Source organism: Podarcis melisellensis, assembly GCF_964234715.1.
Source record: "Podarcis melisellensis genome assembly, chromosome: 10".
Classification (NCBI taxonomy): Eukaryota; Metazoa; Chordata; class Lepidosauria; order Squamata; family Lacertidae; genus Podarcis; species Podarcis melisellensis.
Window position 1 is genome coordinate 75396573 of NC_138542.1, and position 24159 is coordinate 75420731.

The 24159-nt window shown below is 53.5% G+C and overlaps 1 protein-coding gene across 1 annotated transcript in view; it reads right to left on the reverse strand.

Moving 5' to 3' along the window:
* The window catches only part of SND1 (staphylococcal nuclease and tudor domain containing 1), a 220073-nt gene that overhangs the window by 133765 nt on the left and 62149 nt on the right, over positions 1 to 24159 (reverse strand). The window contains exon 11 of the mRNA XM_081926896.1: positions 4103 to 4192. Within this exon, the coding sequence (XP_081783022.1) occupies positions 4103 to 4192 (90 nt within the window). The remainder of the gene's footprint in view (positions 1 to 4102; positions 4193 to 24159) is intronic.

The following is a 24159-nucleotide window of genomic DNA, read 5'->3' on the forward strand; positions in this document are numbered from 1 at the left end:
ACGGAAGAGCCCCTTCCCCCCAGCTCCGTCCTGGGGAGGGGCGGGCGGGCGATGCGTCTGCCACATGCCAGCCAAGCGCATAAGGGGCTCCCCTGCTCACAGGAGAAGCATTTGGGCACAAGCTCAGCAAAATGGGGCAACCTTCCTCAGATCTGCCTCGGGAGCCTGGCTGGTGCTGGCAGAGGAGGCTCCTCATCTGAAAAGGGGGGGCGCTTATTTGGGAACCATCAGTGAAGGAGTTTGGTCCATGGTGGGAATTCTAAGGAATGGGGATGAACAGGATTGGGGAATTCCCCTCTGCAAACCGATGACGCAGCCGCGTTTGGGGTGCTGCCCCTTGAAAAGGATATTGTGGGGATAGGAAAGGAGATTGAGGGGGCAGAGGGGCTCTCCGAGGAAGAAAGGGGGAGGAATTTGGTTCGTTTCAGGTCAGAGAAAAGGAGGCTAAGGGGCAAAAGGATTCAGGATGGATAAAAGCAAGCATATTTAGAAGAGATCTGAAGGGAAGTTTTCAACAATTCAACAGTTGATGTTTTATGGAGTTTTTAATGTTTTGTGGGAGCCACCCAGTTAGATGGGCGGCATATAAATAAACAAATTTCTTATTCTTATTAAGCACATGTTCACCTGTGGAACTCACTCCCACAGGAGACAGTGAGGGCCACCAACCTGTTTGGCTTTGAAGGGGGATGAGAGTTTTAGTCACAAGGACCAGGTGGATCTTCCAGGTTCTGGGGCAAACCCCCCCCCCCCGATCTCCAGTCACGGCAGAGCAGCCCTTCCCTTCTTGCTTGCGGGCTTCTGAGGCCAGTGTGGGAAAGAGGAGGCTGGTCTAGATGGGCCCAGAAGGGCCCCCAAGGGAAGGATGGCAGTTTTGGCGGGTCTCTGGGGTACCGGCAGAAAGGTGAGATTTGCCACAAAGGAACCCCCCTCCCGAGTTTCCATCTAAATGGAGGCACATAGTGTGTGTTTGCAGGCAAGGTGAGCACAGGTGTGCAGGTGCGCCAGCAAGCCCAGACACACACCTGCACATACAGAGACGGGGATTTGGAGGGGGGAGGAGGCTGCAAGGACCAAGAAGGAGCCACCCCCCCCCCCACTGCACACAAGCACACACTGGTTCCAGCGGCAAGTCCAGGGAGCCCTCAGCACCCCCCAAAAGTGCTCTCTGGCCGAAAGCGCTGATCCCGTGCCGCCTGCCCTTGCCAGCAGGGTGAGAGCAGGTCGCTCAGCTGCCCGGCCTCAGAATGCCAGGGCCGCGCTCATAAAGCCTACCTCGCAGGCAGAGCGGAGGAGCGGGGGGGGGTGCCTGCCCCTCGGGAGACGAACGGCCTTCAGAGGCCCCTGGACCCGCTCAACCGAACCCCGTGGGAGCCGAATTTGCATCCTTTTGGGGAGCGGGAAAGGGGGGGGAAGCCGGCAGCCCCAGCCGATCGATCCCAGCAGGCGGCCGGCGGGGCAGAGGCAAAGACGGGCAGCCTTGGCTGGGCCTGTCGCTTCCAATCAGGCGGCAGCGCCAACCTCGGGGGACTGTTTTGATCATTAGCGCAGAGGACTTTTTCATCGCTTAGCTCCATCAAATTAATCCGAAGTGAAAAACGAGGTGCTGACAAAGGAACTGCGCATAAAGGCAGCCCTGCAACAGCAGAGGAGAGCAGAATGGGGGCTCCCAAAGCAGCCCCCCTCGCAGCCAGCGCCAAGCGGATGCCAGCCCAAGAGCCAGAGCCACCAAGGTCATGGGGAAGAGGAGAGAGGAGGGGGCCCTTGCCCACCCCCTCCAGCCCCCAGAAGAAGCCATGCTCAGAGCCCTGCGCATGGAAGGAAGCACTCTCAAGCAGCCCTGAACACCATCAAATCTATGCTTCCAGGTGCCATAAGCTGAAGAGATAGCGTAGGATATTGCGCACCCCAGAAATGATCTCTTTCAGCTTCTGCCTTCTGGAAGAAGGTCCATGGTTATAAAGACCAGGACTAGCACCTGAGAAACAGTTTCTATCCGAATGTGATTTTGGTTTTAAACACAGTGTAAGGTAGTCTTTATGTGAGTATATTGTATTTAAAAATGGGGTATCAGAGTTTTTAGGGGCTAACCAGGTTGGGATAGCTGGGATAGCAGGCTTGTTAGTTTTTGAATGTCTTATGTAGATTTTTCAATTTCATTGTTCTGTATGGGACAATGACAATAACGACTATTTTATTGTATCGTGCACGTGCAAAGTCACCGGCAGAAAATGCAACAAAGGAGCCGCAAGAGGCTTTATTTGGGGAGAGCTGGCAGGCCGCCACAGCCCCCTGGAATGTGAGAAGGAAGGGAAAAAGGAAGATCATAGTGGAGAGAAAACGGACCTCTGGGTGGTTGCTCAGGCTACCGTCGCCCCCTCCTTGCCCCGGTGTAATAGCAGATCTGGATATGGGTCAAGAAGTCCTCCGTGGGTGTCCAGGGTGCCCACCCACAAGAGCAGGAGGGGATGAGGCAGAGGAAACACACCAGGAGCTGGGCACAACCCAAAGCTCCCCCCCCCAAATTCCCCACCAGAGGGTCTGTCGTCATGCCTGGGATGACGCCTGGGAGGTGCAGCCCAGCTGTCAAGGGGCGGCCAGAGGTCCCCTCCCACAAAGGAGGCTGGGAACACCCCACGCCAAACCCCACAGAGCCTGCTGCCCAGGCAACCCTGATTCTGTGATCCAAAACAACAATCCCCATTCATCCCCTGCGTGTGATTCATGCTGCTAGTTCTGTGTGAGGAGGCGCAATTCTCCAAGCCACCTTCCAGCTGCCCCTCCTCCAGATTGGAGCCCCTGGCACCCACCAGGGTGAGGGCTGAGCCAAGGAGAGTGGGCCGGGACCCTCCCCACAATACAACTTCCTCACTGCTGCCGCCAGCCTTCTGCTGGGGCCAGGCTCATTCAGGCCCCGCTGAGCAAGCCAGGAAAGGCCCGCTTTGCCCCTGCCTCAGACCAAAAGGGATGCGGGCCCAGCAGGGGCTGCCAGAGAAGATTAGGGGCGCAGCCGCCCGTCAAGGGCAGACCAGGCAAAGCCAGGAGGAAGAGGCCGGTTTGCGGTTTGCGAGCGGCACACTCAACTGCGCCAGGGAGCCCCTGGCACCCGGATCTTTATCCCTAACAGTCTTCTCACAGGTTGTTGATGAGGGGAGACAGGAGTGGGTCCAAGGAAGACCCCAGGAGCCACAAAAAACCTTCCCTCCCTCCCCACTCGCGTGCAAAGGTCCCCTTGCCACCCCCAAACTGCCTCTTGACGCAAACATGGCTGCAGGGAGACACCCTCCAGTTGCCCCCCATGGGGGGCTGAAAACAAGAGCAGCTCAGCCTGAACCTCCGGCCTCAAGTCAGGCCAAATCGCCACCTTCAAAGCCTTCCTCCATCATCATCACCATCATTTTATTTATAAGATTTATCTACTGCCCTTCATTTAAAGATCTCAGGGCATTCATACATTTATACATTTATTAAGAAACCAGAAGCATTTTTACTTGGCATCGTAGGAGATGATATAAACACAAAGGATTGTAAGTTGTTTTTATATGCAAGAATATTATTGGCACAAAAATGGAAGCAAGAAGAATTACTGACAAAAGAAGAATGGAGGATGAAATTCGTGGACTATGCAGAATTGGATAAACTAATCGGAAGAATTCGAAACCTGCGGGACCAGAGATTCACAGAAGACTGGTGTAAATTTACGGACTATTCGAAAAGTAATTGTGACGACCAGATTACGTTTGTAGGTTTGCAAGAAGTTTTGTGAGGTAAGTTATTTGAATTATTGCAAAAATGGTTAAAGGGATGGATTGTGAGTTAAGATAAAGGCAATAGGAATTTAAGAAATGCAGAAGAAATGATAAAAATGGTGGATCATCAGAGGTGCTGATGGAAGTCCAAAAAGATTGTATAAAATGTGAAGTTCTGTGGAATGTATAATAATTGGTATGTTGAAATTAATAAAAATTATATATTAAAAAAAATATAAAGATCTCAGGGCGGTTCACAAAATAAAAAGAGGGTCCCTGGCGCCCAGCCGTTCTTTGCAGGCTCTGCCCCGGCCCCCGCCAGCCCATCTGCCTCGGCCCCCTTCCGGGCTTACCTTCTTCCCAATCAGCTTCTTGCGCAGAAACTCCCGGGCCTCAAACATGTAGGGGATGTCGTAGAGGGGGCGCAGCTTCCGGTTCTTGTCCTGCGGAGGGAAAGCAACAGCAGTCAGGGCAGTGATTAAGGAGATGAAGATAAAATATCAAAAGTTATTCATGTATGCCACAGCTGTGGAAAGGACTTTGCTGGCGCCAAATTGGAAATCACAAGATGTTCCTACTATTGCGGAGGGGCAGTCGAAAATGACAGACTATGCCAAACTGACTGGAAGGATTCAGGATCAGGACGACTAGAGATTCAAGGACAATTGGAGTGAATTTGCTGAATATTTGAAGGCCAGTTGTAAAAACTTAAAAACAGTAGCAGGACTGAAGTAGCTCCTACAATGCAAAATAGATAGGGTGGGAAATGATAAAATATGCAATGGACTTGATAAAGGATACCAACTGAAGGGAGGGAGGGAAGCCACGAGCTCGGCAGAGCCAGAAAGTTATGTGTTGAAGAATGTATGGTAAGAAATAATATGTAAAGAAAATAATAAAAATTTATGGGGGGGGGGACAGAAGTCAGGGCAGTGGCAGAGTCCCCAGGAGGGGCGGCGATGGGAGCAGCAGCTCTTCACGGCTCAAACGGGACATGTCTCCCTTTTTTTTGAAATCCTTTTTTATTTGATTTTACAGATGTAAGTTAGTTACAATACCAAATACATATCCCCCCCCCCATCCCCTCCATGGGCTCTATTGCCAACTTTTCCAAATGCATATTCTTTCATAATCTGTATTTCAATATTGTCCATAGCATTTGGTGAGATTAAAAGCCTGCTAATGTTTTCATCTGCTTACAGTGGTCTCCTAAATAAATTATAAACTTTCCCCATTCTTTCTTGAATTTATTGTCTTCAGGTCACTTCAAGAAGAGAACCAGCCCAGTCCCCTGGTCATTTCATTTATTTATTTTTAAAAAAATAATTGAGGACCGTGAAATCATTAAAAAGAAAAATCAAAGCAGTATACAACTGTATATTAAACAACTACTGAAAAGTTAAAAACAGACATCAGTTAGCCATTGCGGAAAGATGAGTTACCCACTGCCTGCGTAGGGTTCTGGCAGAATAGGAGTTTTCATATGGCACCTACTGGATTTCCAGTGGCAGGGAGTTCCACAGGACTAGGCCAATGACATTAAAGGCTCAGCTCCTTGTCCTTGTCAAGGGAGCCTCACCAACTTGGGAAACGACCAGCGCCGTTCCTGCAGGTGATCTGAGTGACTCAGCCGGGATATAAGGGGGGGGGCAAGCTGTCAGGGCTTTGTAAATTAAGGCAAGGCCCTTAAACCTGGCTGGGGAACTGATGGGCACCCAGTGCAGGGGCTTTAACACGGAGGTCTCCACCTGTTTCGCCACTGCCTGCCCCCCTCCCCGGCCCCTGCCTCCAAGGCAAGCTGCTTTGCTGCGACACCCCCCCCCCAACTTCTCCTGGCACATGCCAGCACAGAGGCCGAGCGAGTCATCCCTGGAAAAGCAGGTCGCTTCTCCCACTCGGAGCCCATTGGCGCCGCCAGCCAGCCCATCACAGCTGAACGTCTCTGACAGCTGCCGAGGGGAAGCCCCAGGGCACAGCCAGGGCTCAAAGGCCGGAGTCGGGGGCAGCCGCTGGCCGTGGCAACGTCTGGCACAGAGCCAGGCTGGACGGAGCCGGCTGGAGGAAGCCTGTTTCAATCTGGGCACAGGCCTGGGTATGGCGCCAAAGCAGCAGGGCACCATCTTGCCCCAAATGCCGCTTGGCATCTCTATGAAGCCCCTGGGAGAGGCTATGGGGAGATTGGGGGCAAGGGATCATCCAGACAGGGATTATATGTTTCTGGACCAGCCTCCCCCCCCCCCCCGGTCATCCATGCGCAGGCAACTTCTGGGCTTGAACACCGCAATGTGCTCTAGGCAGGGCTGCCCTGGTGCAAACCACCCAACTGCTCGCTAGGGCAGGATCTCGCCAACATTTTAACTTGCTGCTGGAAAAACTGCACTGGCTGCCCGCTGGAGAGCAGGGAAAGTTGAAGCTGCTCGTTTTTGGTGTGCAAAAAGCCCAGGCAGCTTGGGACCAGGAGACCCGAAAGATGCTTGATCACCCCTTCTCTCTGTCCAATTGAACACAGAGCTCTGCAAGGGAGGTTATCCTGCAGAGACTCTCTTACTGGGAGGCCTGTGCCACCCAACTCAGCTCCTGGGCTGGCGTGTGGCGGCTCCTCTGCCCTTTTAGGATTGCCCCCTCGAATATGAGGCAGGTGCAGACTCTGCTCCTTTTGGCGGCCGCTAAAGACCTTCCCCTCCCAAGGAGGCGTTTAAGAGGAGACCTTTCCCAGGCTGTGTCTGTTTTGGAATTGTTTCTAAGCCGCTTCCTCGGCGCTTGTTTGCTGCCCTGGGCTCCTTGGGGAGGCAGGGCCAGATATAAACGGAATGAGTAAATAAGAAAGCAAATAAAGCCTTTGGAGCAGAAGCTACTCAAATCCAACAGCAACAGTCAGCTGAGCCAGGAAACTCCCTCAAGCTCTGGGCCGGCAACCTTTTGCTCAAACACTCAGCCAGGGAGGGGGAAGAAAGCCCTCCCTTCTGGGGGCCACAGGCGAGATCTGGAGGGGCCACATATCCAGCCTGCAGATCAAGATCTCTACCCACAAATGCCCCACACAAAGCTGGCACCAAGAGCTGCCAGCTGATTGGAACAGGTGCCCACAAGCAGCCCCAGGGAGGGCACACACCTGGGAGAAAACCTCCTTCTGGGCTGGTGGCGCTATCAGTCATAGAATCGGGACCACGGGGGTCATCTAGGCCAACCCCCTGCAATGCAGGAATCTTTTGCCCAACGCAAGGCTCGAAAACACAACCCTGAAGAATCTCACGCTCTACCAACTGAGATCTCCGTCCCTGCAAAAGAATCCACGGAAAAACCTCCTCGGGCGACAAAGACCTTTGCCGAACATGCCCTCAGGGGGGGGGGGTGTTGGAGCATGAGGGAAAGAACCAGGCCACAATCTGCGCCCAGCATTTGGGAAACGCCACCCCCTCCCCCTGTGGATACTTGGGAGTTTGCTCAGCTCTCCTCCGCAGCCTCACGGCATTGCCTAACCTTTATTTATTATAAATGCCTCTGTCCTCCTCCAAGTATTGCAAAGGTCTGCAGAGTTGCCAGCGCAGGACCCTCCTCCCTGCATCCTCCACGGGGGAAGAGGCTGCAGGCAAACAGGCCAATAAATTATTACATATCTGCGTGTGTGCGACAGAGCAGCTTCCCAGGTAGGAGGAGCGCAGAGCTCAAGGTGCTGCAAATTAACCCTCACTTAAATCCAAGCTTAGCAAGTCCATTAGCTATGCAAACACCGCTCAGCCTGGCACCTACGCAACCCCCACGGTGCCCGCTCGCCCAGGGGCATACACCAGCCAGCTCCTATACTCAGCCTCCCAGAAAGCGGGTCAGCAGCAGATCAGAGAGAAGGACGGCCTGGACAACTCAGCTGGCTAGAGCGTGATTCCGCTAACACGAAGGTTGCAGGTCCATTCCCCTTACGGGACAGCAGCATATTCTTGCATTTCAGGCGGCTGGACTAGGACACAGGTAGGCAAACTAAGCCCCGGGGGCTGGATCCGGCCCAGTTGCCTTCTAAATCCGGCTCACAGACAGTCCAGGAATCAGCGTGTTTTTACATGAGTAGAATGTGTCCTTTTATTTAAAGTGCATCTCTGAGTTATTTATGGGGCATAGGAATTCGTTCATCCCCCCACCCCCCCAAAAAATAGTCCGGCCCCCTGCAAGGTCTGAGGGACAGTGGACCGGCCCCCTGCTGAAAAAGGTTGCTGACCCCTAGACTAGGATGATCCTCGCGTTCCTTTCAGACTCTACAATTCTCTGGATGCTCCAGGCCAGGCCTAGGCAAACTCGGCCCTCCAGATGTTTGGGGACTACAACTCCAATCATCCCTGACCACTGGTCCTATTAGCTAGGGATGATGGGAGTGGCAGTCCCAAAACATCTGGAGGGCCGAGTTTGCCTGAGCCTGCTCCAAGCAGCTGGTTGGGGAGCTCCAACCCAAAGGTCCCCCCCCCCAGCCACCCCCTCTCCGGGTCTCGCTCAGATGGCCAACGTTTGGGGCAGGAGACACCAGACTGCAGGGGCCAAAGCCCCCCAAGCTAACAAGCGCCCCCAGTTTTGAGCACAGTCCCCTTTTCCCTCCGCAGGACAAAGAGTCCTTAGACAAGGCCCCCCTGGGAGAGAGGAAGGGCTCCAGACGCCACCGGCTGATTGTGGGGCAGCAAATCAGTGGGGACGTGGAGGCCAGGAGGGCTCCATGGACTTGTTGTCTTATCATTATTGTCCCGACCTGGAGGCAGCGCCGACGCGAGACTCGTTTCGCCACGGAGATGATTCCGATATTTGTGTTAATTGAGTTGTTGGCCATTTGCCACTTTGGGCCTCCCTCGGGATGGAGGAGGGGCGGAGGCAATAAATGAAATGTCACAATTAAAGGAGGCTTTGCCTTGGAAGCAAACCACCACCCCCCCCCCAGACAGCAGCCTCCTTCTGCTCCCCCCAAGCACAGCAGCTGATGCAGCACCCAAAGGTCTCTCCCCAAGGGCCCCCAGACTCCCAGAAGGGAGGGGGCAGCACTGGGCACCGTCTTCACTCCTCTGAAGGTGCCATCAAGGGACGGAGGGGGGGTTGGCTAGAGAAGGAGGCCGGTGCAGGGGGGGGGCGCATCTCTCTTTGCCTTCTTCTCTCCCACCCCACAGAAGACAGGCCGGAAGTCCTGAGCTGGCCAAGAAGACCCCACAACCCCATCCCAGACCAGCCAAACCAAAGGACATATGCGTGTGTCTGCTTGTGTGTGCGTGAAACTCGACCGGAGGGAGGGGCAGGCAAGGAGGATGCACAGGATCTGTCCTTGAGACCCAGGCTGCATTGCGGGGGGTTGGACTAGATCAGGGGTAGGCAATCTAAGGCCCATGGGTCACAAGCGGCCCATGGGGGTCGTTCATCCGGCCCATGAGCCACCCCCAAACTGAGTCACCCGCTTGGCAAGTCCCCCACACGCTGCGCTAAACCAGAGTGGTGAAGCAAGGGGACTTGTTTCTGCGGCGCCGGATATCGGATCTGCGCAGATGCCAGAAATCGTGGGTGTGCCCATGGAGGGGTCTCCGCTGGAGTGAACTGGCCCAGGCGAGGTAAGCCTTGCCGACCCCTGGACAAGATCCCTTCCACCTCCACGGTTCTCTTCCAGGATTCTCAAACCTCCCCTCCCATGCCATGCCTGTCTGCCTCTGCCTCTCCCTCCTGAGCGCTCAGGGCCAAGGATGCTCTACCCCAGAGTTCCTGAAGCCTCCCACCCCAAGGGGGGCAGCCATGCACCCCCCCCCCCCCGCATTCAGAGCATGAAAGTCAAAGCGAGGCTTCCCCTCCTGCTCTGTTCCTTGCTGGCCAGCAGCCTAGGAAGTCCTGCCATCTCTAGCCTAAATGAGCAGCCTAGACTGCAGCTTGCCTCCCGACCTCCCCTAGTGGCATGTGGGGTGGAAGGGAGGAAAGCAGGAGCCCCACAGAGGCCCCCAGGATGGGGAGGGGGCGCAGAGGCTGCTGTGGAAAGCTGCCTGCCGAGTGAGACCTTGAGGCTGCCTCCTGGACGCCCCATGGGGAGGGGAGGGGGGGCTGCAGAGGCCTTTGCTGTGGAGAGGCTTGGCTCTGCAGATACGGAGCCCGTGCCCCATTTGCTTCGAGGCAGACACTTAATGTGCAGCTCCAACGAACAAACGAACCCGAGGAGGAGAAAAATAATTAGCATTACTGCAGAGAAGGCTCCTTTCATCCCTCCTGGCCTCTTCCAGACCTCTGCAAGTAGGCAGGCAGAAAGGCAGGGAGGGCCTTCATTTGGAGAGGCTCTGGCATCCCAAAGTATTGGGGGGGGGGCAATGGCAGCAGCAGCCAAGGAGGCCAGCGGCCGTGCAGCATTCCCTCTCTGGGTGCCCGCCGGTGCCTTCTGAAACTGGATCCAGGTCAGCTGGGCAGAAGACGCTGCCAAGCCAGAGCCAAGCTTTCTAGCAACGATCTAAGAAACCTCCCCTCGCGCATTCAAGTGGATGTGGATCCCCAGCCGGGTCAGGGGGAAAGTCTTGCACCTCAGAAAGGGCTGCTCAGGGAGTGGGGGGTGCATTTGGAAAAGGGGGCTTCTCCCCTCCTCCTCCTCTGCCGTCAGGACAGGCTGGCAGGGGAAAGGGGCCTGGAGGATGGAAGCGCTTCTATTATTTAGCTGGTGCCAGAATAATTTACAGCCGGACATCAGAGCTTGCGCTGAAGAAAGCCAGCCATAAATACAACGCGGATCTGAGTTATGTCGTCGCAAGGCAACCCGGCTTCGCCCCTGGAAGCGTCTCCTGGGCTCGCGAGTCAGAGAGCCCAAGGCTTAAATCTCAGCAAACAGCACATATCTCATCCCCCCAACACAGGAGATGTTGCAGGACACACTTAAGAACCAACTAAATTCCCCCTTCCCTGGAGGCGGCAGCACAGATCTGGCTTTTGCCCTGAGGAGAGGAAAGGGCTCCTTTCCCCCAAAGCTAGCGCCTGACTCAGAAGCAGCAGCAGCAGCAACCTCCACACCCCAGGCAGACTCTGGGCAAGAAGCAGAGCGCCAGCGAACCTGGCCAGGCCACCCCAGCAGGTTTCCAACATTGCGCTATATCACCCAGCTAAACATCACAATATATTGATATATCTCAATGTCTGAAATAAGGATGGAGCTATGGAGCACCGGCTGGCTTCACGGTTTCCCCCACATTGTGATTTTTGCATAGCACACACACAAACACAATTTGCAGTATGTTGCCAGGTCAAAAAATTATGAAACTGATATCACGATATGGACTTCAAACCAGTTTCGGAGGATGTATCGCCCAGCCCCTAACACACATCATGATTCACAATATATTGCTAGCTAAAGAATTATGAAAGTGATAACACAATACTGATATACTGCCCAGCCCTATCAAAACAAAATAAAAAAATTCCTTCCAGTAGCACCTTTGAGACCAGCTAAGTTTGTTATTGGTATGAGCTTTAGTGTGCATGCACACTTCTTCAGATACCTGAAGAAGAAGTGTGCATGTACACGTATCTGGAAGCTCATACCAAGAACAAACTTAGTTGGTCTCAAAGGTGCTACTGGAAGGAATTTTTTTATTTTGTTTCGACTACGCAGACCAACACAGCTCCCTACCATGTAACTAGCCCTGGTGGAGACATCCCTATAGAATCACAGAATTGTAGAGCTGGACAGGACCCCCAGAGGTTCTCTAATCCACCCCCTGAATTGAAGGAATCTCAACTAAAGCATCCAGGACAGATGGGCATCCAGCCTCTGCTGAAAAACTTCCAGGGAAGGAGAGTCCACCACCTTCCACCCCACAGGAGGACAGTTCTTCCTGCCAGTACATTTCTCCTAAGGTTCAGTCGGAATCTCCTTTCTGGTCCTCTAAATCCACTGGTTGGGGTTCTCCCCTCTGGAGCGGCAGGAGACAAGCCTGCTCCACCTTCGATAGGAAGACCCTTCAAGTATTGGAATGGGGCTGTGTGACTGCCTGTTCTGCTCAGCATCCCCAGGCTCCGTCTCAGCCCAGGCCTGCAGGAGTCAGCAGCACCACGGACAGCTCCGCGCTGAGCCCAGGCTGTTGCTTCAGCACCAGCCGCCCTTGAAGAGCTCGCTCTGCCTTGGGGAGAGAAGCCAAGGGTCCGGCTTGCTTGGAGGGATCTGGGGGAAGACTGGGGCTCCGCAAACTGTGACCTGGACCCCTGGAAGTCAGAGGACGGCCACACTATCTGGGGATGGAGCGACTCCCCTTTGAGGAAAGGTGGCAATCCAAGGGAGACGGGAATGCACAAGGGGTGGAAAAGGGCCGCCTTGCCTGGCACTTCCAGGGTCCCTCCTCCTAACCCTCCTCGGTTTTGGCTCCTAAGAGTCCTGCCGAGTGAGCTTGCAAAGGCCAATTAACGGGTCGCTGCCTGAAAGGCAGGCAAAGGGCAATAAAGAGTCAGGTCCAGGGACGCCAGAGCCTTTCCGGAGGCTTCTCAAAAGCCAGCCTTTTGTAGCCCCGAGAACACGGCAAAATTCAATGATCTGCGCCAGGAGAGACATAATAGAAACGTTTAAGTGCCCGATACAGATTGCCCTTAAACATGTCCCTGTCAGCCGCCATTAAATGCTGCGCGGCCGGCCGGTAAAAATGGTATTTCATATTGGGGGACAGCACACTGCGAGGCGGCTTTCTGGGAAGCTGTTCAAGAACCTGGACATGTGTTTGGAGGTTTTGCAAATAAACATTAAAAATCAATATAACAGCACGGAGGCTAACTAAACTCAGCCGCGATCCAACGCTGGGCTATTATGTCACGCTGCCTATAAGCTGCTTTCGGCACCAAAAGTTGCTACGGCAACTTTTACCCAGAAGGGGAGGGGAAGGGCGGCACTCCCTCTTCCTCTCCCTCCCCCCAAAAGCCATTCCAACAGCGCCAACTCTCCCCCAAGTAGCTAGCCCTCAGCGAGGAATCAACAAAGAAATGGCTGCGGCAGCTGGTGCCCTGCACTGGCCAAGGAGCGCCAACTCGATGGTGAAGTTGGCGAATGCACGCACACACACACACACACACCGCATTTATTAATATTACTAATATGCCGCCAATCTGACCGGGTTGCCCCAGTCACTCTGGGCGGCTCCCAACAAAATACAGTAAAAGCACAATACGACATCACACACTTTAAAAGTCCCTGAAGGGGGCTGCCGTGATGGGCCCAAAGCAAGGAGGGCAGGAGCCCCAGCTCTGAGCAAGGCGCCTGGAAGCTGAGCTGGCTGGAGAAGCCCTCTGCCCAGGAAGATGCCAGCCAGAGAGGGAGGCAGCCATGCTCCTGAATGCCAGTTGCTGGGAACGGCAGGACGGGAGAGTTGCTCTTGGGCTCAGATCCTGTTTGCAGCAAGCTCTTCTGAGGTTCTTAAGCAGTGCTAGAAACTCAGGTATATAAGTGAATCGCCAAATGGCACCTTGAACGTAGGTTTCGGCTGTTGTCTCATCGGAATGTCTAGGCACCTTTTTTGCAATGGGAATTATCATCAGCACCATCCATTTCATTTCTAAAGGTAAAAGTAAAGGGACCCCTGACCATTAGGTCCAGTTGTGGCCGACTCTGGGGTTGAGGCGCTCATCTCGCTTTATTGGCCGAGGGAGCCGGTGTTTGTCCACAGACAGCTTCCGGGTCATGTGGCCAGCATGACTAAGCCACTTCTGGCGAACCAGAGCAGCGCACGGAAACGCCGTTTACCTTCCCGCCAAAGCGGTACCTATTTATCTACTTGCACTTTGACATGCTTTTGAACTGCTAGGTTGGCAGGAGCAGGGACCGAGCAACAGGAGCTCACCCTGTCCTGGGATTCGAACCGCCAACCTTCTGATCGGCAAGTCCTAGGCTCTGTGGTATAACCCACAGCGCCAACCACGTCCCTATTTCATTTCTAGACTGCTTTATATTTTAAAGAAAAAGCTCATCACAGTTTACAACACATGAAAACATCAAACAAATTCAAGCTTCCAGGAAAACCTTTCAGAACCTGTGAGCCAGTGGGGTGGGGTGGTGAGAGTGTTGGACTAGGACCTGGGAGATCAGGGTTCAAATCCCCCTGAGTCGTGACGCTCACAGGGTGACCTTGGAGCCAGTCGCAGCATCTGAACCTTCCTCACAGGGTCGTTGTGCGGATTAAGCAAGGAGCGAGTGAACCATGGACTCCTTGGAGAAAAAGCTGGGAGGCAGATGCAACAAATATGCTCTTCCGCTTCCCGGCTCAAGGAAACCAGAGGAGCTAGCCTGGGGGAGATGTCAGGCGCCAACCTGGTACCCAGAGATCTCCGTGTGGGAGCAACTGGACCCGTCCCAGTCGCAAAATGCACTTGGGGATTTCAAGCACTGTGCTGAAGAGCGCGAGTGGGCATGGGGGCGCCTTACTGGGTTGTTTTGAATAACTTGCTGGAAGGTGTCAGAAGCAGCCTTGGTACAAAGACCTGCCAAGCAGTAGAGGGGGGAGGCAGACCCCCCCAAAGCCCCCTTAGGCCGCAGGCAGCCGTGACCTGCACAGCGTGCCAGTTGACCTCCCTAAGTGATGACACCGCATGAAAAGGTGGGGAAATCTGGTTGAGTGCCTGAATATAAGAGGATCTTCAAAGTCACTCTCAGGGACGGGCGACAGGCTCTTTTCATCCCTTCTTAAGCACATGCGGCTCACATGCCTTCGTGTGTTCTCACTCGACAAGCTCCCAGCCCACAGCACTGGCTGGGAAAAGACGGCCGTGGCTGGGAAATTCAGGGTGCTCCTTTGAAAACGAGGTGGGCTGGAGGAAGCTGGGAGGGGGGGAAACTCTAGAACAGCAAGGCAGGCAAACGCCCTCCCTGAAATGCAGCCGATTGCTTTGTCAACACAATTAGACTGCTATTCTCACAGCCCATTCATAATCCGCATTATCTCCTAAGTAGCACTGCCTTTCGTTGCACTTTTCCTGAATGCCTCTTCCCCCCTTTAAATTTATACGCACACATCCAGGCACATAATTATGCACCCATTCCAATTATACATGTAATCAAGGAGAACAATAATTCAGTTAATCCATACATCATATTACAAAAAAGGACAGAGCCTAATTATACAATCAGCTCCAGTCAATTATTTTTCCATACGGAGATAATATTGTGCCGCAACTGTGAACCCACAAACCAACTTATTACTTTCAACACTGGCTATGCTTCATACACGCCCCCCCCCCGGAGGGAGGGGGTCAGGGGCAAGAAGCAGACTGAACCCAGATTAGACTGCAAAACGCACAGCTGCCCGGCGGCCACAGAGGCATTTTGCAGCTTCTGACGGGTCTCCTGGAACATGTGCCTGATGCCTCCCCACATTCAAGGACAGCCCCCTCCCCAAAAAAAGGATTGAAAACAGGCTCCAGGACAGAGTCTGGTTTGCCCCAGCCTCAACTCCGCTGGGCAAAGGCAGGAGGCCCCAGCGGGGCAAGAAGGGGGAGATCGCAAATACCCCACTTGCCCACCCAGCCTTCTGAGGAGCGGTTCAAGGAGCTGGGTACGTTTAGCCTGGAAAATAGGAGACTGAGAGGAGATAGGAGAGCCCTCTTTGAATATCTCAAGTGCAGTCACACGGAAGAAGGGACAAACCTGTTTTCTCCTGCTCTGGAGGGCAGGACTCGAACCCAGGGCTTCAAGTCGTAGGTTCCTGACTAAATATCAGGAAGAACTTTCTGGCAGTAAGAGCTGTTGGGCAGTGGAATGGTCTCCCTTGGAAGGTGGTCAACTGCCCTTCCTTGGAGGTTTTCAAGCGGAGGTTGGATGGCCATCTGTCATGGAGGCTTCAGCTGAGATCCCTGCATTGCAAGGGGTCAGGCTGGATGACCCTGGGGGTCCCTTACAACTCTACAATCTCGTGATTCTATGGACGCAAATGAGAAGGGAGACAGTGTTCTGGGTTTGGGGAGGCTGAGGAGCACAGACGCTGCAGAGCAGCCCAGAGAAAAAGAGGCATCTCCTAAGGGGGCTTCCTTCTCCCATATGAAAAGGAGTTCTTGGCCACTTCATCTCTTTGTCTACATGAGAATAGCCGTGCTTCCAGAGGCAAGGAAGGCGCTGCCCATTTCCTGGGAGTGCAAAGGTGGGACCCCGCCTTGCAAAGGAACTCCCAGCTGGGGAGAACAGAGGACTCCAGAGATCTGCCTGGTTTGGTGGGGGGAGAGACTGGAGAGGGCCAGAGAGGTTGGAGACCCCCACAGCACAAAGCAGGAAGAAAATATAATAATAATAATAATAATAATAATAATAATAATAATAATAATAATAATAATAATAATTTATTATTTATACCCCGCCCATCTGGCTGAGTTTCCCCAGCCACTCTGGGCGGCTCCCAATCAGTGTTAAAAACAGTACAGCATTACATATTAAAAACTTCCCTGAACAGGGCTGCCTTAAGATGTTTTCTGAATGTCAGGTAATTCTTTATCTCTTTGACATCTGATGGGAGGGCGTTCCACAGGGCGGGCGCCACTACCGAGAAGGCCCTCTGTCTGGTTCCCTGTAGCCTCACTTCTCGCAATGGCGGAACCGCCAGAAGGCCCTCGGCGCTGGATCTCAGTGTCCGGGCTGAACAATGGGGGTGGAGACGCTCCTTCAGGTATACAGGACCGAGGCCGAAAAGACCCCAAAGCTCCTTGTTCCCTTTTTATCCCTCTTTTTCTGAGTGCTGCAGATAATAATAGAAGAACAGCACCTCTCCTCTTCATCTTTAATCAAACCGATAAAAGGATGAAAAGCTCCATCCATGGAGAAGGTGACTTCTACCCACCTAGACAGCCAACGGAAGGAGGGCGAGCCGGGAGAGATTTTGTGTTTGATATTTAAGTGGAAGGAATCGCTTCCCCGCCAGCCAGTCCCCTCCAAGGGGTCCTGTGCCCGAGGCATTAAGGGAGGGGTGGAAGAGGCTACGCCAAGGAGGGGAAGCGGGTCTCGCCTGAAGGCCTTGCAAATGTGCCCCAAAGCTTTGAGGCAGTTTGTGTGCCATTTCTGAGCCTTTGCAGTTGACATTTGGGCCTCCCCAAATAAAATCCGGTTCTGGGGTTCCTGCAGTTGGCAGCAAGGGAGCCAAGCATCCCCTTGAAACAAAGTAGGAACCCCCCCCCCATCTTCTCTCCTTTTGGAAACCAGCATTTAATGCCAACAATGTTGATCATTTCATATTGGGACCCTCCCCTCATAATAAGAAAGCATTGCTATTTTTGTGTTGCAAGCCACATGATTTGGGGGGGCAAAAGAAAATTCCAGCGACTGAGGAAAGCTGGCTGATGGGGCCAGGATGCCTGTGCTGTGATTCTCCGACAGGAAAAGATCCTTCTCAGCTGGAAGAAACCCCCAGGGCCTCCTCCCCAGCTTGGCTGCCCCCCCCCCGACTTTGCAGGAAGGTGAGCTTCCATCAAATCTTGGAAAATTAAGACACCTCAAGTTCACTGGCCAGCAAGGAAGAAGATGTCAGTGAGGGGGCACATGTTCTACGTGTAGAAAACATCTGCCACTGCCAAAGCATCCCAGTTTGAAGAACAAACATGTCTCTGGCCTGGTGCAGAACATGGGTGCCTTTGAACAATGGCTTCAAGTTCCAAGAAAGGAGATTCTAGCTAAACATCCGGAAACACCTTCTCACAGGAAGAGCTGTGGGGCAGTGGAACAGTCCTCCCGCGGGAGGTGGCCGACTCTCCTTCCTTGGAGGTTTTTGAGCAGAGGATGGAGGGCCAACTGTCAGGGATGCTTCAGCAGAGATTCCTGCATTGCAGGGGGTTGGACTAGATGAACCTCAGGGGTCCCTTCCAACCCTACCACTCTCTGGTTCTCTGAGTCCTGCGCGAGGCGTGTCCTGGAGAGGGGCCGGCTACCAGTCTGGCCGCCCTCTGAGGCCTTTCCAGGGAGGAGGTGGACTGCGTCTGTTCCCTCTGAAGCACTCTCTCTCTCTCTCTCTCTCTCTCTCTTGCGCACCCTCTCTCTTGCTCTTGCTCTCTCTCTCTTTCTCTTTCTCTCCTCTCTCTCTCTCTCTCTCTCTCTTGCTCTCTCTCTCTCTCTTGCTCTCTCTGGCTCCATTTGCTGACAGATGCTCTTCCAGCAAACCTTTTTTTTCTCATCACTGTCATCTGAGCAGCTTGGCACTCCTCCTGGCCAGGATTGCTGGACCCACATGCTGGGACCCAGTGGGGCTCAGAGAAAGACTCGCTGGTGCTCTGCCCTCCTGTTTTACACACATACCCCGGGCTGCTCAGACCCACAGACAGCAGCAAGGAAGGGGGCACAAGCTGAGATTGAGGACTGTGGACGAGGAGAGAAGCCCCCAGTCCCCTTTCCTCCTATTTTCCCCTCTTGGCTCCTGGGCTCAGTTTGGAAACTGGCACCTGGGAACACTTTTCATGCCCCACACAGAGAGAGGCCTCCAAGAGGCCCAACCCCCCCCCCCCCCCGCCGCCCTGGGATTTCTCAAGAAGGAACAGCCACAGGGCCAGACACTGGGGGGGGGGGGCTAGAACTGAATGACTCCCATACTGGTGGGTCAAGGCAGGTTCCTATCGGTAAAATGGGCCACTGCTCAAAAAACAAGGCTGTGGGGCGCAGGAGAACGTGGCCTGCCACCCCCCGCACCCCACCCCCAGGGGGCTGGCCTGTTCTATTTCTGCCTTTGTTGTCCCCCCCCCCACTGCCACCCACCTTGGATGAAATCCCCAGGCACCTCACAGAGGTGGCGTCTCAGGCTGTCAAGGCTGGCACGCAGGTGGGCAATCCCCCCCCTTCACACATGAGCTAATTACAAAGCCCATTAGCTGTTAAGTAATTAACATAACAAATCAACTCAAAGTGACATAGGAGGCTAGGCTGCTTGAGATTAAGAGGTAGAATTACGGGAGTCACTTCCTGTGGCAGAATAAAAAACGTGGGAAATGGAGGAAACTTTCGCAGGGTGACAGAGAAGATCTGGCTGTGCTTGGGGGGCTTCTCCTTCCCACCAAAAACGGGAGACGCAGAAGGCCAGGCAGCCCCACAGAGAGGAACCTCCAAGCCTCTTCTTTTTGGGGTGGGGGTCGTGGGCCTCAACTCCCCTGCAGGAAGCAACCAGGCCCCAGGAGGCAGCCGTGGGGGGCTCCTGGCATCTTGGCAAACGGGCTCCGCCAGCGATGCCAACGTGGTGAATGTTTTTTCTCTCTCCAATCAATCAAAAGTTTATTGTATTAACCAAAGGCCATAACGATTTCAACCATTACAATTTGCCACACGACAAACCATGACATACAGCGTGCAGCAATTACATAAAGAAAGGGAGTCAGAATTCATAAATATCATCTCTTTGTGCATACTTAGCTTAACTTCCATTAGACCTCCGGCACAACTTGTTGCAATACTGTCTAGCTCTTTCTTTCTTTCAGATCATTTTTATTGATTTTCCAATAAAAAGCGTCCAATTAAATCCAATCACAATGCTTCGTTTAAAAATATAAAACTAAAAAAAATTATAGACCAAATTGTATTTATTAATTTCTTGGGGCTCCCCACAGTCTGGATCTCTGGAGCAGATCTCCGTACCTTGATCCTGCTTCTCCTTCTCCAACGTGGTGAATGTTGAACATTAGCACCTAGGAAGAGCCCATGGCCCTTGGACCAGGCCAGGGACCCATCTAGCCCAGCCTTCTGTTCTTGCAGCGGCCAAACAGATGCCCATTGTGGGGAGCCAGGAAGCACAAGAGCAACTAGGAAGCAGGATCGGAGCACAAGAGCAACTCTCCTGTGGCTTCCAGAAACTGGCACCCAGAAATGTGGCTGCCATTCTGGTGAGCAGCCATGGGCAGCCCTCTCCCTCCATGGCTCCTCTTTTAAAGTCATCTCTGCCTCCCCCCCTCTGACTCTGCCCTGCATGGAGAAGTCAGTTCCTTTAGGGTTCAAAACTCCCCAGGCGCATCTTGCTACTGGTGCGGGTCCAACCCTGACTCTGTGGAGAGTTCTGGGCACCAGGTTGGCGACTGGCACCTCCACAACTGACTCATGCGCATGAATCCTGGCCCCTTAGTCCTCCATCTCCCCATCAAGGAAAGTGACGGCCAAGTACAGACACACCTTGGAAGTCAAACGGAATCCGTTCCAGAAGTCCGTTCGAATTCCAAAACGTGTGGCTTCCGACTGGCTGAAAGAGCATCCTGCAGCCAATTCTGGAAGCTGCGCCGGATGTTTGGCTTCCGAAAATCATCCAGGGGCAATTACCGTATTTTTTGCTCTATACAACACTATAAGTACTCCCTCCGCGCTCCAGAGGCTACGCGTTGCTTTCGCTGAAGCCTGGAGAATGAGAGGGGTCGGTGCGCACCGACCCCTCTTGCTCTCCTGGCTTGGCTTCGCTGGAGAGGCGCTGCGCAGTTTTCCCTCTCTGCGCAGCACCCCTTCAGCCAAGCGGGAAGAGAAATGGAAGGGGCTCCATTTCTTCTGCTGCTTCGCTGAAGGGGCGCTGCGAAGAGAGGGAGAGAATTTTTTTCCCTTGTTCTCCCCCTCTAAAACAAGGTGTGTCCTATGGTCAGGTGCGTCCTATGGAACAAAAAATACAGTACTTCTGAATCGTTCAGGAGCCGAAACATTCAAGTTCGCAGGCGTTCGGCTTCCGAGGTTCCACTGTGCAGATATCTCTGACTGCACAGCAGCCTTTCCACGCGCCACTCAAACGGATCTCACAGGCCACCGTTTAAAAACCTCCGCCTTAGTCTGTTTCCATTTTCATTTCCTGTGTCTCTCCTTCTTGCATCCCAGGAAAAATGAATGGTTGCAAGCAACAGTCAAGCAATGTAGTTGAGATCGCAAAACTGTGGTGCTGGAAGGGACCCCGTGAGCCATCTAGTCCAACCCTCTGGCATGCAGGCATTCCATTGTGGTGTCTGCAACCCGGGTTTAAGGTGCCATTTGGCGCTTAGCTAATTTATCCGAGTTTCTCTGTCCTGACTCTCCCGACCTCTGGCTTCATCTGTCGCCACGAAATGCCTTCACTGTGTCCAAGAAGGGCTCATCCCCTGGGAGGTGGGACAGGACACCCCCTCCCCAAATGAAAATCTCTGCCTGGGAGGCAGCAGGTCCTCCCTCCCTTCCAAGGCACAGCCTCCTCCTCCCTCCCTCCCTCCCTCTCCTTGCTCCAGGCATCCTTGGGCGGATTGAGGTTGCTTTTGACACCTCTGGCCCCCTGGGACTCATCCTTCCTCCCGGCGCAGCCTGTGCCATCAGCCTTTTCCAGGTTACTGGAGATGCCATCTGTCCTCGGCTCCTTTCAGATCGCTTCCCCACCCGTCACATTCCTGCCCCCCTCAGCTCCGCTGCCTCAGCCATTAACCGCTAATGGGCAACCTCGTCAAATGTTCCCTCGAAAACCCAAGCGCACCACATCTCCCCAGTGCCTGCCTGATCTCTCCTGGCACCCATCTCCTCCTCCGAGGGCTCCAGGCACTTAGCGGAGCCTGGCAGAGCCTCTCCTCCTCCTCAGCTGGAATCCAAGCTGGCTCCCCTGCAGGCAATCTGCAACCCCCCCCCCCCAATCATAGCCTTCAGCTGCTCAGCTTCCTTGTAAGACACCCATCTCCACACATCAGCGAAGCTCCATCAAGGTCCCTCTGCCAGCCACAGCCACAAATTCCCTCCTCCTCCTCCTGTGATTTCCCAAGCCCTTGCCAGGCCTCCCACAACAAGACTCGTTGGCTCAGCAGCCCCTTACCAGAGAATCACAGAATTGGGAGGGACCCCAAGAACCACCTAGTCCAACCCCTTGGAGGCAAGAATCACACTGTGCACAGGAGAGCCATGTCTCCACCCCCCACTGCCCCCACCAGCTCACCATCTGGACCCCACTACCACCACCAAGAGGGGTCCTGCAAGAGTCCTGAGTGCGAAGGAGAGGGGGCCTCAGCCGTCCCCTCATCTTCCAGGGGGCGGAGGCAGCAGTAGGATGAACAGGATTCCTCCATCGCCTCACAGACAATTTCATTTCCCAGAAGGTGGGAGAGCCAACAAGGGGATCTTCTATCTTGGACCTGGTCCTCATCAACAAGGAGGAACTGACTGACAAAGTGGAAGTACCAGAAAACCCGGGAGGAAGTGATCATGTCTTCCTGAGTTTCAGGATACAGAGGCAAGGGAAAGCTGAGTGCAGTCAGACACACACTCTGGACTTTAAGAAGGCCAGTTTCAAAAAGCTGAAGGAGCTCCTGGGTGAGATCCCAGGGTCAGAAATACTCAGAGAGAAGGGAGTCCAAGAAGGATGGGAGTTTCTAAAAGGATAAATATTGAGGGCCCAAATGCAGACAGTACCAACAAGAAAGAAAAGTGGGAGGCATCTAAGGAAACCGGTGGGGCAGCGTAAGGAGCTTGCAGATGAGCTGAGAGTTTAGAAGGGTGTGCGTAAGAAAGGGAAGAATGGGGAAATCACAAAGGAGGAGTAGACACAAGTAGCCAACAGTTGCAGGGGGAAAGTCAGGCGGGCAAGAGAGGTTAAAAAGAATAAAAGAGGTTTCTTCAGCTATTTCCTAAGTTAGTGGAAGAACAAGCAAGTGGAAGGTCCCCTGTGTGGGGAAGATGGAGAAATGCTATTGAGTGACGGAGAGAAGGCGGAACTGCTCAACCCCTACTTTGCCTCTGTCTTCCCCCCAAAGGAAAGCGATGCCCAACCTGGTGATAAGAGAATAAATTGTGCAAGGAGGGAGCTGCAGGCCAAGATAGGAAAAGAGGTGGTAAGCGAACACCTGGATACTTTAAATGAATTCAGATCTCCAGGGCCTGGTGAGCTGCATCCAAGGAGCTTGTAGATGCAATTTCAGAGCCTTTGTCTTTGGCCAGGACAGACTGGAGAACTGGACGCAAGCTAACAAAATGAATTTCCATGGGGACAAATGTCAGGTTCTTCGCTTAGGCAGGAAGAACCAGATGCACAAATATAGGTGGGGAGATGCCTGGCTTACCAGCTGTACATGTGAAAAGGGTCTAGGGATCCTTAATATGAGTTAACAGTGTGATGCAGCAGCAAAAAAAGCTAACGCTATTCTAGGCTGCGTCAACAGAAGTCTAATGTTCGAATCGTTCTGCCCGGACACTGAGGTCCAGCTCCGAGGGCCTTCTGGCGGTTCCCTCACTGCGAGAGGCCAAGTTACAGGGAACCAGGCAGAGGGCCTTCTCGGTAGTGGCGCCCACCCCGTGGAACGCCCTCCCATCAGATGTCAAAGCGATAAACAGCTACCTGACAGTCAGAAGACATCTGAAGGCAGCCCTGTTCAGGGAAGTTTTTAATATGTGGCATTTTAGTGTATTTTTCATCTTTGTTGGAAGCCGCCCAGAGTGGCTGGGGAAACCCAGCCAGATGGGCGGGGTACAAATAATTTATTATTATCATCATCATCATCATCATGGGAATGGTACCACTCTCTTCTGCCTTGGTCAGACCATACGTGGAGTCCTGTGTCCAGTTCTGGGTACCACAATTGAAGGAGGATGCTGACAAATTGGCAGGTGGGCAAGGGAGGGCGACCACGATGATCAAGGGCCTCATGTGAGGCGCTGCAGGTAGCTGGGGAGGCTTAGCCTGGATAAGAGGAGACTGAGAGGAGATCTGATAGCTATGCTGTTTCTCCTGCTCTGGAGGAGAAGACTCGAACCCATGGCTTCAGGTTACAAGAAAGGAGATTCCGACTACACATTCGGAAAAAACTTTCTGACAGTACGTAAGAGCTGTTCAGCAGTGGAACAGACTCCCATGAGAGGTGGTTTCCAATCAGAGGTCGGCTGGCCATCTCTCATGGATGCTCTAGCTGAGATTCCTGCATTATGTGAGGTTAGACTGGATGACCCTCAGGGTCCCTTCCAACTCTGCCATTCTATGTTTTGAAGAGCAGCCCCACGATGGCCCCACAGAACTGGAGGCTACTGGCCGCCACAGCCTCTCAACACAGAAACAACCAGTTTGCTCAGTTCCCATCCCCCTAGGAGTGCTGGGACCGTGAGACTCCAGCGCTAGGCAGAAGGCAGGATGACATGTGGCAGACACACACACTCAGCTCCCTCCCGACTCTGAAACACTTCTTTCTGAACCCCGACAAGACCCCAAGAAGTGCGAAGAGCCGTCTCTGCAGAGAGCTACCTTCAGAAGCTGGAAGATGCCTTACAGGGGGAAATAATTACTATTCACAGATTAGGCATCTGAATGTAAGAGGATCATTTTGCTGGCGAGTGATGCTGCTCTAAAATGGATTTCTTGATTTAGTGCAGCCTGTTAAATAAGATTAGAGAGGTGAGGAGCTGGGCTGCTTTGATTGCCATCCCAAGAAGGCAACCGGACGGCAGGCAGGCCCCGTCCCCGTCATCGGCCAGAGATGGGGAACCAGGACCCCCCCCCCAAGAGACGGAGCCTGCCACATCAACACACAAGCT